The 15,808-nt window shown below is 36.9% G+C and overlaps 1 protein-coding gene and 1 long non-coding RNA gene across 5 annotated transcripts in view; one reads left to right on the top strand and one right to left on the bottom strand.

Moving 5' to 3' along the window:
- The first annotated feature begins 3,279 nt into the window (after positions 1-3,279).
- Positions 3,280-11,572, top strand: LOC136249586 (uncharacterized). The gene is made up of 7 exons (XM_066041646.1): positions 3,280-8,592; positions 8,652-8,909; positions 9,040-9,060; positions 9,145-9,240; positions 9,321-9,502; positions 10,039-10,193; positions 11,319-11,572. Exons 1-4 carry the CDS (start codon positions 8,588-8,590, stop codon positions 9,203-9,205), a joined length of 345 nt encoding a protein of 114 aa, XP_065897718.1. The 5' UTR covers positions 3,280-8,587; the 3' UTR covers positions 9,206-9,240; positions 9,321-9,502; positions 10,039-10,193; positions 11,319-11,572.
- A 1,020-nt stretch (positions 11,573-12,592) lies between these two features.
- The window catches only part of LOC136249583 (uncharacterized), a 32,109-nt gene continuing 28,893 nt past the window's right edge, over positions 12,593-15,808 (bottom strand). For all 4 annotated transcript variants that reach the window (XR_010698282.1, XR_010698279.1, XR_010698280.1 and 1 more), the window contains 2 exons: positions 14,348-14,395; positions 12,593-12,759 (listed from right to left, as the gene is read on the bottom strand). This is a non-coding gene — a long non-coding RNA (uncharacterized lncRNA). The remainder of the gene's footprint in view (positions 12,760-14,347; positions 14,396-15,808) is intronic.

Below are 15,808 nucleotides of genomic sequence, written 5' to 3'. Positions count from 1 at the left end.
TATAATATAATAAAACATTTGATAACAAACTGCCCACTTTAACATATGAATACACACTACACAAGTACATGTCATCATAGACAACTATTTCACTACACAAGTAAACTAACTGCTACTATATGATAACAATTTTATTTGAGAATGTTATTCTTATTAAATAAGAAAACTAACTTAAACAGTGAATAGTTAGTTAGCATACCAACTGTCAGTTGAACTTCACTAAACTCTGATCTAACCCAATGGTTCCATGCAATAAGAGGTATCCTACTTCTACACTTTCATAATACTTGGTTGACTCTACCTATATAAACTGAAGGAGCAAATTGATTGTTGTTCTCATGTCAATATCATGTTGCATAACATGTTACAGCAAGCAATTGTTGTCTCTTGTTCAGAATGTCATGGGTTGGTTGTTAATTCATTACAGCTTTCTCTTGCATAGTCATTCATGACAAACTTGAAACAATGTAACTGACTATTTACATAAGGTGTTTAAATAAAGAATTGGCATGATTGTATCTCATAGATGCTTGTGCTGTTGGAGTTGGCTGCAATATCATCACAGCTTATAACTGAAAGTCTATGTGGGGAAGCATTCAGATGAGCTGTTCAGAGAGCCTCCTAGATGGTAACAGATAGCATATAGTTTGAAGGATTGCTCCAACTCTTCTATAAGACAATTGTCATGAACATTTGGTCCACTTTCCATGCAGTGATGAGTATTAATTTCTTTATATCCAACTCTTCTAAGTATGGTCACAGTAAAATGAAATTTGTTCAGCTAATTTAAAGATAAAATATATAACATAGTATAACTTGTGTTTTCTTGAGGCATTTGCACTTACTAAAGGGTTCATCTTCCATTTCTCCTGTTTCAGCAAATGATATCCAGGTAATGTAATACAAATCTCAAAAAGTTAAGAGTAGCATACAAGTGTCTTTTCTACCTGTGGAAAGTATAATTGCACCTCTAGTTCACCAACCTGTCGAGCAATCAGTTGTATCTCACTCAAACCGGTACATGTTGTACCATTGGAACCAAGATTAAATTAAAAATTCACTGGCACTCCATCTAAAGAAAACTGTCCTAGATAAAAGATTAGCATGGAGAAAAATAAGACATACTTAAGACAGAACAGATTAGGTTGAAAGTTTGAGTCATGATAGTAACAACATGATGGTCCCAGTGTTTAATCCTCAGTATCACATAGAAAAGTGATCTTGGGGGTGACATCTGGTCAGCTATCATAGTTGTATTGTTTATGGACATAGTCATATCAAATTAGAACCGTTACAATTCCTGCAGGTCAACTCTTGTAAAGGTTATGTAGTGTTAACTTTGAGAGTTGATTTGTGGCTACTAACTTGTTCATATTTGGATGGATGAAAAGATATAATCTATTTACCTTGTTTTCTTGTATACGTATGCATATTGCTATTCACAGTTCTTTCTTTAATTTGTGATCTGCCTATCAGCTTTACTGCATTATTAGCTATTTTTATAGTCAGAACGTGGCAATTACCAATCCTGTGGCATTGTCTTGAATTTTAAAAACCAGACACTATTAGCAAATGCACTATTGTTTTGTTTCTTATATCTTGTTTGTGCTTCTTGTAGATGAACAATAGCTGTGTGTGACAGGTGGTAAACCTATATGTAACGTTTGCAAATCAAATGATAATTAGCACTCTTTATTAGCTGAAAAGTAATCTGTGCAAAGAAACTGATCAACATCTTCATGTGTGTGACCAACTGGTAGATGGCAATCTAGTATGTATAAAAAAATGCAAATCGATTTTCAAATACTACATATTCAATCTGCAAACATTAAGGTAGGGTGGGGAAATTTCATGCGTGGGGCAATTTTGTAATTTCAACTTTGCTGGGCTGTAACTTGTCAACGATTTTATCAAATCAGTCAATATTTACAGTGAAGATACGTTAGGCTATGGGGATTAATTTGCACTAAAGTGGTAGGTTCTGGCTTTGCTGGTTTTTTTGTAAACACAGTTTGATTGAAGCAGTGTAGTGCAATTTTGCTGCAAAAATTAATTTTATACCAAAGCTTACTCCAGGTTGTTTCTTTTAATCATTAGTACCATTGTAATACTTCTACCTGCTTAGTTTTAATATTTAGTGGCTACCAATTTCCAAAATCAAGTTTAATTTGTGGCTCAACCAACGCAACCAAATGATTGCGCATTGAAATCAACTGAGCAAGAAATGTAGCGCTGCAGAGTATCTGTGGCTGTTTTAAGGTCTAACCTTGCTTTGTAGTATGTTTCATACCAATAGGATTGGTGATCTTCGTAGCTTGCAGCAGAAATCTACGAAATTGCCCCGCACTTGTTTTTTGACGCCTCCAGGTATTTTATGCCATATCTCCCTAACAGATATACCGAATCACTTACAATTTGGTTGCATAGAGTGCATAAACACATGGTATTTGTAACCAAGTTTGGTAGCAATTGATTGTGTTGATCACAAATTATCAATGCGAAAGCAAATTACCTACGAAATTGTCCCGCCTTACCTTATACCTTTCAAAAATATCTTTAATACTCAAAAGTCTAAAAGATTATCAATTTTTATTCTGGATTCCTGCATTGGCAACTTGCAGATCAGAATCTATTCATGCATTGCACACCTTCCCTTTGTGTTACCTTGTGTACTGGCTATATAGTGTGGCTAAACTCTTTATGGTGATTGTCTTATAGTATTATTAATTTGATTCCTTTATTTATACCTCATAATTACAGTTAATTGGTACTGCTGCTAAAATTGGTCTGGAAAAAATGATCTGATCACACTATATTTATGGCAACCACGATTGCATGCACAATTTGTTTGCATATGGTGGTTTTATTACACTATTCAGGTCCTTCTTGTGGTCAACACAGATGTAATTCCCTTGTGGCAGTTCTAACCCCCTTCACCGCATATTGCATGACTTCAGAACTTTAGTGTATCAGCATTGTCTTAAGGATTTAAGATGAGCTACCGTTTCATGTATTTGTAAGGTTCTTGTTCTGTAGGGCCGGGCTGGTTGTTCTCGTACCCTATTGGGCTAGGAATATTTCTTAGGAATTCCTTCTGTCAACATCATTCAGGTCTCAAATCTCATCTTTCACAATCTGTCCACACCATTTCTGGCTGTAAGACTATACCTATTGTACTGGTACTAGATAAGATATATAAATACTTTTGAACAATTTCTATTACTAACCAGCCAATGAACTGTTGTTTAGTCTGTTATATATTGTCCATGCTTCTTGGATGGATGTGATAGCAATAACTATGTGTGACAAGTTGTAAATTGTACATGAACACTTTGCAAACCAATTACTGACAATTAAGTTTTAGCCTACATATCAAACTATGATTTTGTTTCTAATTTTGCCACTACAGTGAATAAATCTCCTTTGCTGTTTGTTTCATTGTTCAGCCTGTCAATCTAAAATGTTAAAAAGTCATGAGCATTTTGTTGATGGCTATTTTCAACGGATAGTAAGTAACTCATCAACACACAGCTAATTATCTTGCAGGTTTAACATATATTCTTTAACCAGAAAGGACTTGTCTTAGTTCCACAGGTGCCATAGAGGTGAAGGATTTCCCTACATATATATGACTTTTATGCTTTCTCATGAGCTGTTGCTGTCTCTGCCAAAACAATTAAAATCCTGATCAAAATATTTTTCCTGATGGTTCCAAGCAATAGGAGGTATCCTACTTCTACACTCTCATAATACTTGGTTGACTCTACCTTCATAAAGGAGGATGTTGCAAATCGATTGTTGTCGATATCATGTTGCATACACATGTTACAGCAAACAATTGTTGTCTCATGTTCAGAACGTCATGGGTTGGTTGTAAACTTGAAGCAATGTGGCAGACTATTTCCATGTAAGGTGTTTTAAATGAGGATTTTTACATTATTTCAAAATATTATGCTGTTGAAGTTGGCTCCATGCTTGTTGATGACGTGGGATATACTGGGTAGTAGGACTCAGATGCAGGGGCCTGGGGGCACAACTCGTAGCTTTCCACCATTCCACACTTCAAAGAAGTCATGGATACAACAAGTTGGCTACATTGGCACTGCCAGGTCTATATAGTGTTGGAGTAACAACCATTAACAGTAACACTATAATAGTCGTTGGAGAAAAAATTTTAGAAAAAATTTTAAAGCAGCAGCCATGTCATCTTCATGAACACTCCATATTTACCAACAATGTTGAATATTTGTCTCTGTGCCTTATTGATGGCCATGGAGTAAGATAGTATAGTGAGAAGTGACACTGAGTTAAAACTATAATGACATGTTACTGTTTGATGGCTTGTAATCTATACTCTGGGATTGACTGCTGCTCCTGTTAGTATTTTAGCATCTATGCACTTGTTGTAAAGGAGGATATCATTAAGCGTGTTTCATAACTGAAAGTCTATATGGGAAAGCATTCAGATGCATGAGCTGTTCAGCTGAACGGAGAGTCTCCTAGATGGTAACAGATAGCATATAGTTTGAAGGATTGCTCCTTACTCTTCTACAGACAATTGTCATGAACATTTGGTCCATTTTCCATGGTCCCAGTGTTTAATCCTCATGCAGTATCACATAGAGTAGTAATCTTGGGGGTAGACATCTGCGGCCTGCTTCTTAATCCTTTCATTAGGCACATCTTCAAAGGCTTGCCTCGGCAGTTCAACATTCTTAAGCCCCTCAACACCAGCCGCATAGCAGCAGCCAGTCCACCTCCAATCTTAAGGATGTCATGTTGTTGACACATGCCCTGCATTTACCAACCCACTCTCCCTGTGAAACCATGGCCTCCTCAATAGCATCACTAAAGGCTGGGTAACTTGCTATGGAGTGATCAGGAGCCACAGCTAACATGTAGGCGCCAGCACAGACCAGAGGTCATCATTGCTCCCCAATCGTTTTCACTTCTGTTTCTTGTTGTGACAACTGGGAGACAAGAGCATGGTTCTGAGAAAACCCAACATTAGTAACATGTATTTAGTCCACATATCAGTTTACATCACTTTCGTTGAAACCAAGTAACACAAACTACTTCTCCAATAATATGCAACATCAAGTTTAGCTTGTGTACTCACTGTGGGTAGTGCCATATTCTCCTTTTTCACAGTTGCATGAACAAACTTAAGGTGGGCTTCCTGATTTCTTTGATGTTTGTAATTCTCTATCATCCAAAATATACTTGGTGGATCGTGAGGTGTAAATCTTTCTTTCAACTTTATCCAATTTTATTGCTACTGCTTTCTGTTTGTTCTTTTATGATGCTAACAAAGTCTCAGTAAATAGTAATGCCTGCACAAGAACTTTCTATTAATCAATTTCAAGGGGATGTTTTTCAGTACATACTCCACAACCTTTTAATGATTAGTCAAATCTCTGACAAGATGAACGATTTCAGAAGTTTGGTCTAAATCTATCTCTCTCTGGATAGCAAAAGGGTGCACAAGGAACCGAGGAAAAGCAAGAACTTTGCTGGACGTAGCTCGTCTGGCTGAATATTTTGAATCCTTGACGCTTCTTACGCTGACTCAATGATGACTTGACACTTGACTTGACGCTGACTATGTGGTGAAGTCTGTTGTACCCTTGCCTTTATAGGGCAAACTAATACACAGTATACAATTATGGTCGATGTCCATTGGCTAAAAAATACCACTTGAGCAAAAATCCATGAAAACTAAGTGTTTTTTCTGGAGGTACAATTTTGTGGAGCAGACTACAGCTGTTTTCAAATCTTTATTGATGCACATCTCATGTGCTTCATCAAGAGCAACAGGCTAGGGTGTCCTGTTAAGTTTACAGTGAAGCCTCCTTTCTCAAAGCAACATAACACTATTGAGCTAGATGATTGGGGGTGATTCTAGCATAGTATTCCCTATCAAATGCTGTGAATACGGAAGTTTAGAGTGAAACCTCCTTTCTCAAAGCAATCTAACAATATTCAGGAATCACCGTAAGTATGTAGTGTACATAGCCTCCCACACTTGAAGCAAAAAAATCATGGGTACGTTTAAAGTCAGAGCACTGCTCTAGTGACTTAAATGTGCTACCATTATATCCAGATTAAGCATTGTATAACCTGACGGCTCTTTTGTGCCCATTTTTGTGTGTTTCACTGGTACATAAATACTACAATTCAGTTTGTTTCTTTATTATCGTCTCATTATTGGAAAACTTTTGAATTATACCTTTTGATTTGGATGCACCTATATAGATGTTCTGTTCTTGTTTTCTATTGTAGCAAAAGTTTTTGTTGGAAATTTTGTACCAAACACTTTACTATTATTTTCCTCAGACATATTTACTGTTGCTCCACTTCTCATTGGTAGAGTGATGTGTTGGCTGCTTATTAATTATTGTTCACAATAGCTTTGTAATGTCCCTTATAATATATATTATTTCCTTTCCGGTTTGTCTGCTGTGTATGGATCCTTATACCCTCTCTCTCTATATATATTGCCAGATGTATTGCAGGTACAATAGTTATCATGCAAGTTTAATTGATCTATAGGTAACTTATTTTCTTAGAAAGTAAAGAATTGCATGTCTATAACTGAATTATTAGGAGCTTCTCCAAATATATAGCTATGTCAAGTCTTTCTTGGTTGTTGTGATTTTCCATTTTGGTATGGGAATCAAGTCAACACTGAAAGTCAAGTATATGACCCATCCTTGAAATGAAATATTTGGTAGCCTTCAGCTGGTAGACCCTTATGGGTTATTTTAACAAGTGTTCTGATGTGAAAAGTTTGCCTTTACCTCATTATGATCATTCAATCTATTTTTCCAGTGGTGATCTACCAGCTACCATGAGGTGCTTTATGTGTGACTGTCATAGTTGTATTACAAACCCCATTCCTTTATTTACAAACCCCATTCCTTCAAAGAGAATGCTAAAAATAGATTTCTCTTTGAACTAATTGAAGCTACAATCCTCCATGCACTTGCAGTTTTCAGGAGAAATTTACCACTTCTTTCTAACACATCCATCTTCCATTTCTCCTAGTTTTAGCTACCAATGCTGTTTATAATACCATACGAACATGCTACGAATAATGAAATACATAGTACTGTGTGACACAAGTGTGATGTGAATACCAATGTCCAAGCTAACTCTTAGATCAATGTGTGAACTGACTCAGTATTCTGTCTTCTTTTTTGTCCTTCAGTTGTGTGTATTTGTTGCAAACTCTCTTTGCCATTGTCAAATACTCTTCTGGTAAAGGTCTTGGGCATAAACCATAATAGAACTGAGCTATTTATCCATTGTTGTTCTCATGTCAATATCATGCTGCATAACATGTTGTACATAACATCTGTCTCACTCTCAGCTAGGGCACGCTCCTTCTTCTGTATGCTTATGTCTTTCCCTAGCCAATGACCCCATTCCTCAACCAAATCAATGATTCACTTCCCCTTGTCATACATCTGGTCGTTTTTGTTTCTTATTATGTACCTTATGGCCAGTCTAATCTGTCTTAGTTTTCAGCAATGTGGATGGTTTGTATATCAGTTCCTCCTGCATTACTACCAGTGAATCTCTCCAGAAACGGCAAATTTAATAACAAGGTAAGCTCATGGTTTGTGTGACCACAAGCTTTGTCCATGAGCAGCTTTATACACCAAACAATTGTCTCCTCAGATCGTCATGGGCTACTGTTAGTTCATTATAACTTTCTCTTGCTGCATAGTCATTTAGGATAAAATGGCTGACTATATCCATGAAAGGTGTTTAAATGAAGTGTTTTGCATGATTGTATCTCACAGGTAGAGTTGGCTCTATGATGGATATCATTAGATGTGTCCATTGCAAAAAACTTCATGTGTATGTTACAATATCATCACAGCTTATAACTGAAAGTCTTGTGGGGAAGCATTCAGATGAGCTGTTCAGAGAGTCTCCTAGATGGTAACAGATAGCATATAGTTTGAAGGATTGCTCTAACTCTTCTACAAGACAATTGTCATTAACATTAGGTCCATTTTTCATGTAGTGATAAGTATTAATTTCTTTATATCCAACTCTTCTAAGTATAGTCACAGTAAAATGAAATGTGTTGAGTTAATTGAAGTTAAAATAAAGACAAAATATGTAACATATGACTTGTGTTTTCCAGAGGCATTTACCACTTCTTACTAAAGCATTCATTTCCATTTCTCAACAGATGATATCCAAGTAATGCAATACAAATCTCAAAAAGTTAAGAGTAGCACACAAGCTTTGAGGCAGCTTCTGCTTGCCTTGCCAGGGGACGCGGCTTCTAATGTTAGGGGGTTGGTGGTGTCTCCTGTTTCAGGGATTAGGTTTGGAGAGCGTAAGTTTCCCATAAAGAGATCGTCTAAAAACAGTAGTTTTAATTGGGGGTCGGTGGCCTCAAACCTGGGAATTGGTGGTATCCTTAGTTTCAAGAGTACTTTGAGGCAGCTTCTGCTCGCCTCGCCAGGGGACGTGGCTTCTGGGGGGTTGGTGGTGTCTCCTGTTTCGACTAACATTACTTGGCTGTTCTTGGCTGCTGGTTGCACATTTTCAGCTGCAGCAATAATGTATGAGGTAAAAACCAGAGAAGAAAATTTTCAGCTGCTTAAACATTTTTACTGACTCCTCCTTAGGGACAGAAATTCGAAACAACAATTTTTATATGCAATAGGAAAGAAGAGATCACAAGCAATGAAGTCTCACTACAAGGCCAATGGCCTAGAACAAAGGAAACATGGCAACAAGAGAAGCTCACCACATAATTATTCCTATGTCGTCCTCAAATTTTTGATCAACTATGCTGAGGAGAATATGCAATACTGCTTCCTGGACGTGTTCCTGGCCATAAATGCGATGACATCAAGTTGCTCCCATCAAGTCGCAGTAAGAAGGTACTGTAAAGTGACACACATTTGTTACAAGTTATTCGTATGCTACAGTACATAAACACTTGTAGAATAATTACGATTCTATAAGTGTGCATTAAAAGAGAATCATAAAAGAATTTTTCACTTTTTATAGACAATTTGGAGGCTATACAAGGTATGCTGCCTTACCAGTGGAATCAAGGAAGTTACATACACCACATTCTGCTCATAATGGTGTTCGTTGTTACTCCACATATAGGTTGGAAAACAAATGGGTGACCTTTGCTGGACATGCCAGCAGAATGGGACTCTGCTCCTAAAGGCAGAAAACATGTCGCTTAGATATGAGTCTCAGGTTAGTAGCTGTCAAAACAGTTAGTGTTGGATTCTAGTCATGCATACACAATACATTTACAGTACTGTTACTTTACCTAGGCACTTAAGACCACATTCTATCAGTGACAACTGAGCAGTCTTACTACAAGAATATCTGCGAGAAGAGCAAAGAAAACATATTGAAGCTGTATTCTCCAGATGGAGAGTTTAACCCAGGCATGAGGATTCCACCACTCAGCAATGATACTGTTGTCCACTATAGTTTTGATATGGCACAGCAGGTGCGTTTCTGTGTGAATCAAGAAGGGATCACTGGGGTAGTAAATTCCTATTAATTTTTGACTCTGTGTCAAATTTTAGCAAATGACTGTTCTATTAGAGTGTTTTGAGTGTACTGTTAATAGTGTATTTCCACACTTTCCACGAAGTTTTGTCTGTTTCTTTTCGTGTGTTCTAGTTGACACAACCGCTAAGCATATACAGCACCTGTACCTTTTACCTACTTCCATACTCCAGTCATGGCATGGTTGCTCAATTAACTGAACAGCTAGCTAGCTAGCTACGCAATTAGAAGCTAAACTCATTCCTGAACACCTAGCCCATTCTTCCAACTTAGTCAGCGCTAATTTACCAGCTATCTCACCGACCAATGACATCACAAAGAAAAAGAGGAAGCGAGATAGTGGTCTGGCCATGCAAGACTAAAGTGACAGACCAACTGACTTAGACAAGTTTCACTGTATGTTTTCGCCTATATTGTTGTGTGTGTGTGTGTGTGTGTGTTCCCTGTCTTGTAACCACTTGTGTAACCATGTAGGCACATGCCATCTCACGTTAAACCGATGAAGCTAAAGCTCCTTGATCCTGTGATACCTATTGTTGAACACAAAATTGTGATAAGTAGAAAGTGGAAGCAAGAAAACTAACACTCATATTGATAGCATTTTATACAGTGACATTATTATACAGAATGTAGGTATATAATGATGTAGCCATATGTTGTGTGTATATAAGCCCAAAAATGTCTTCAGAGTGCCCTTCCAACGAGTATCTATGAAATTTTAAAATTTTCTATATATTTTACTAACTGATTCCTTTGGCAATGCTAAGCCTACAGGCATGATTTATTAACTTTTCAACATCACTTTGTCCCGTGATGTGCTTTTTCACCAACCGCAGTACGATACCGCTCAAATGCAACGTCGTCTCGTGAGAGTGCAAGCAATTAAAATGCTCGCTAATTGAAGGGCATGGCACCCATTTTGCTCGTGAGTATTCATCCTGTTTTGTTTGGGATGAATACTCGCGAGCTAAATGGGTGCCATTCCCTTCAATTAGCGAGTTTATTAAATTGCTTGCACTCTCACAAGACGGCATTACAATTGAGCGGTACTGTATATACAATACACACATCACAGACTTACCTTTGTCCTCTTTTGTGTCCCATTTCTTTTTGCTGACAACACGGCAAGTCCATGATGCGTGTATTGTACATAATGTGGTCGGAGAAAAGGCATATCTTGGGATGAAGTGACGTCGAACAGTGAAGAAATCAAGCCCGTAGCTATATCCATTGTCAAGTTATGCTTGGCTGAAGGCATCAGTTAGTTAGTCAGCATAAAATTCTGTAAAATAGGAAGGGTTTGGGGTTGGTCTGAAGACATTTTTGAGCCAAGCTGTCATTAGGCTGGTTTTAGGGTGTTATTTTTGGCTGGAAAAGTCCAGTTCTACATGATTGTGCCATGCAAAATACACAGAACATTCCATGACATAGTATGTCACAATATACAACATGGTAAAAATTGAACCAAAAACTCCGATCCATGTCTGTTATTTACACAATCACTCTGTTAGGTTTTTAGATAAAAATTAGAAATTTTATGTTTGATTAGGAATCATCATACAGTAGTACCATGTTGTATATTGTGACATACTATGTCATGAAATGTTCTCAGTGTATTTTGCATGGCACCATTATTGTCATTCACATTCCTAGTCCCATGGTGTCCGTATTGTTCAGTTCTCCAATGTACTCTGCTATGTATAGTAACCTACAATATCATGGCATTTTATTTTATTATTCTTCCCACCTTATAGGTACCTGTCACAGATGCTATCAACTTACGTAACTATATAATTAAACATTAATACCTTGTATTAAGGTAATTATGGTATTGTTATTATTTGTATATATGTGTAGAGTATTATTGTCTAACTACACACATCATTTTTGTTCCAACAATATCAGCTTATGTTTACAGTGCTCTGGTATTCTTGCATAACAGCAGCAATCAATTGACATTATTTTCTGTAATAAATTATACTTTACTAATATCTCATTAGCTATAGCCATAAACCACAAGTCAAGCACTAGCTACGTAACATACCAATTATGATGATGAGCACATTATGATCATGATCCCTGCTTGCTTTCCACTTTGTTTTGATGTGTTTGTGGTACTTAAACATTGCCAGCAACTAAACGACATCCCATTGGTCATCGTTCACTAGTTGAATGTACAAGGATCCATTGGACACACAAAAAGACAGGCGCGATAACACGGCTTCCCACCTCTGGTGATGCAATACATGCTACCAGAAGTGTAATGATACCCTGGGTGGTTGGATTATACTCTTCTACGAGGGGCCAACTGTATGTGAATGGAATGTACTTAAAGCATAGGGGCCATTAAAAAATGCTTATTAACTTCACAGAACATATAACTCATGGTACCCATCTTCATAAGGCTATCATAGGTGTTGTAATGACATTTTGTTTAGTCACAATTCACCTTTCCCAGGGCTGTTAAAGGCCAGGACTGCTCATCTGAGCTAGAGACACACACCAAGCTTCTTTTAAATTCACGATCCGGCTGAACAATCACGCACGCGCTAAAGTTCTAGCATAGCAAAGAAAGCTCAATCTAACTAATTATAGGTGTTCTGTTATCCCCCACAAGTAAAGTACGAAAGTAGTAGCTATCTGAAACTGGTGCCAAATGAGATAGTCTACTTTTCAGGGTATAAATCACATACATCGAGCTAGAAAAATACCTGTAATAAAATGAGTAGATTATGATGGGTGTTGTATTAAACTAAGGAGATTTGAGAACATGCACACTGCAAAACCTAGAGCATGCTTTAGCACGCTCTCATCTAGGGGGGTCTGGGGGCATGCCCCCCGCAGGAAATTTTTTGAGAATTTACCCATCTGAGGTTAAATCTGGTGTAAATTTGGACCACAAATTGCTTGACTAGTTTTACACTAGCAATAATAAAAAAGCAAAAGGACTGAAGTATGATGTGATAGACCAGCTCCCTCCAGGACAATTCCCTCCAGTACAAGACACTTTACACAGTGTACGTGTTGCAATACAGTATAATATTATTAATGACTACTACATTATAGTTCAATCAACTCAAATAATTTTAAAATGCAATAACACGCACACATGCATACAAATTAGTCTCTCCATCAGTTAGGTCGGTGGCTTGTGGCTCCCTGAAGACGACTGGATTTGTATAGACGATCTGCAGGCTATAAAGGAACATGTACTTGTAAATGACAACAGAAATTAGAAAGAAACAAACAGTTTATATGTTTCTTAACTAAGAAAGTTAAACCACATCAGTTATTTCAAGTATCCCTTTGATGTGGTAACACTCTAATTGATGAGGAATAAGCTGGTACGGATGGACTGCACAGAAACCCTATATGATAGTACTTTTAGCAAGGAAAAAAGTATTTTTAGGCCACATATATGCGTACAGAGAACCACTCTTAGCCAGCCCTTACATTTCACACATACAACACTAATTAAATTAAAGCTCTCCTCCAGCTACGTACACACACACACACCATATGAGTGGTAATCAGATATGGAAGGTGGTCAATTACATAGCAACCTTGTGGTTGGAAGGGTATCTGTAGTAAGGAATTTAATGGCAATACATAAATTCAATTACTGAGTCCAAAAAGTGAACAAGAGAACAGTTTATAATGAATATCGATAATGAGCACTTTAGTAGAATATATAGTTTAGAGACATGTTTACATGTCTGAAATATATACACAATTGTTGCTTATGATTAAGTAGTGAAACTGACAATAATGTTGTCTACCCTTTTAGGCCAAAAATTAGGAGAACTTTACACAGTTCTATAATCTATATACAAATCTAGCCCACTACTTTTAGTTCTATGGTATTGAAACTTTTCAGTTATCCACTGCCTAAGCATATTTATAACAAAGTATGGTTCAAAATGAGCTTTGGGATCTCCTCCTCAATAATGAAACAAAACACTCCGATTCGGTTATCTGATATCATTATAGTAACATTGTCTAGAAAATAAAAGACTGAGCGGTACCGTACATACAATACACAAATATCAGCTTATGTTTACAATGCAAGATACCAAATGGTTTTTCCACAATACTTTGAATCAACTGTGCAAAGCTGCAACTTGAGTGGCTGTATAACCAGTTGACTGGTTTTGTGCCTATAGAGCACCAGATTTTAATTGTGTTAGTTTAACAGATGCAAATTTTTGGCCTCATCGAGCATGTTCAGCTTTCAACGAATTAGGTCACCACCCCTTAGTGCTAGTATCTGTGTATTCAACTGTTTGACTCCGTTTAACTCTGGTTATCTGATGCATGAATACAACAAAACTGCAAGTGCATTGTATGACCACAGAGTACAAATAATATGAATGCTGGAGATGAAAATTTATGATCATATTATGGCAGTACTAAATTTAGAGATCTGACACCTGTGTAAATAACCCATAACATTGTATGTATAATGATTTTAAGTTATGACCTGACTCATTCATATACATAACTGTACAACACTTCAAATATTTTTTTTTGCAACACATTTACAACTACAAACACTAATCTGTCTTAGTACTTGATAAATGTCTATGGATCAGTCTGGTATTCTTGCATAACAGCAGCAATCAATTGACATTATAAATTATACTTTACTAATATGCAATCAACAAGGTGTGCATGTGTATGTGTGTCAGGAATGTTTACTTAAGAACTGTTGATATCAGAAGCAGTTAACGACTCATTAGCTATAGCCATAAACCACAAGTCAAGCACTAGCTACGTAACATACCAATTATGATGATGAACACTGCAATAGTATCCGAACTTTTGTGACTCACTACAATTAAGAGAAGAAATTACAGCAGTAAAGCAACCCACACAACTTAGTCTCGCATGGCCAGATCTCACCTACTTTTGAATTTATTATTGGCTAATTCCACCTTGATGTCAACTTTTACATGTACATATCACACACTATTATTATAAACAGTCAGACACTGGACAGCTAATTCTATGCAGATTAGGGGATCACTACTAGTGCCATAAAAATTCAAGAAAGCAAGTTAGCCATAATTTGTCAAACAGAATTTCCTATACACTCCTGTACTTGCAAGACCCTTTGTTAAAGGAACATGCTCCCATGGTTTAACACATAGGCGGATCTAGGAGGCACTGTCAGGGGGGGCCAAGGGGGGGCAAGAAGTTTTAGTGTACAACAGCATCTATTCCACTAAGAGGAACTATAGTACACAGGTTATATTCAGTTGTATAACTATATTCAGTATAGCTGGATGAATGATAGACATACAATTTTAAGATCGTAGCTAGAGAAAATTTTTAAAAATTAGACCTCCTAGGTTTGAATTTGGGAGGTAACATTTAGCTTAAAAGTGTTTGCTTGCAATGTATATAAAGATTAGTTAGCCTATCTGAGATAAAACCTGTTTGATGGTAAAGTGTAATAAATCAAAATATAAAGGTGTAGCTAGTATTGTTATGACATTAGAATTGTGACTGTTCTATTAGAGTAGTGACTGCTCTATTAGAGTATCTCGATCTTGGCACAAAAAAGTTAAACTTACTTTCTTTACAGTGTACAGTATAACTGTAAAGTACATTTATAACTGTTGTCTTCTATTTGCCCATTGGCTTTCTATACTTCTGAATACAGTGTGAATGCATGATTCCAGTTTCTGGTATCAATATAGTACTGTGGGTCCAAGGGGGGCAAGGGAAGGGCCAGGGGGGGCACAGCACCCCTTGGCCCCCCCTCAGATCCGCCTATGGTTTAACATGTGTTAGTAGTAGAACTGACAATAATGTTGTCGGTCAAAAATTAGGAGATTTTACACAGTTCTATAATCTATATACAAATCTAGTCCATTACTTTTAGTTCTATGGTATTCAAACTTTTCAGTTATCCACTGCCTAAGCATATTTGTAACAAAAAGTACAGTTCAAAATGAGCTTTGGGATCTTCTCCTCAATAACAAAACAAAACACTCCGATTCAGTTATCTGATATCATTGTAGTAGTCAGGTAGTAACATTATCTAAAATTCTGATTCCATAATTTATGAAGATACTATTAATTCCCAATCACTACTAAAATATTTGGGAGTTTCACTAGAAATTACACTGTTTTATTGCAATTGCTCATGTTTACTGTTGTGGTCATATGGGGAGTAGTGTCTGTTGGTTTTACAGCTTCATGTAAAGGTAATGTTTTTATTCAAAAAAGCCATAGAACA

The sequence above is a fragment of the Dysidea avara genome, chromosome 3 (assembly GCF_963678975.1).
Source record: "Dysidea avara chromosome 3, odDysAvar1.4, whole genome shotgun sequence".
Lineage (NCBI taxonomy): Eukaryota > Metazoa > Porifera > Demospongiae > Dictyoceratida > Dysideidae > Dysidea > Dysidea avara.
Note: the sequence above shows the minus strand (reverse complement) of the source record. Positions and strands in the feature narration are given on the sequence as shown.

Coding starts and splice junctions, on each gene's coding strand:
- LOC136249586 (XM_066041646.1), top strand. Junction 8,910..9,039: donor CATCAAGTCGCAGTAAGAAG/GTACTGTAAAGT, acceptor CACTTTTTATAG/ACAATTTGGAGGCTATACAA. Junction 9,061..9,144: donor CAATTTGGAGGCTATACAAG/GTATGCTGCCTT, acceptor CTCCACATATAG/GTTGGAAAACAAATGGGTGA.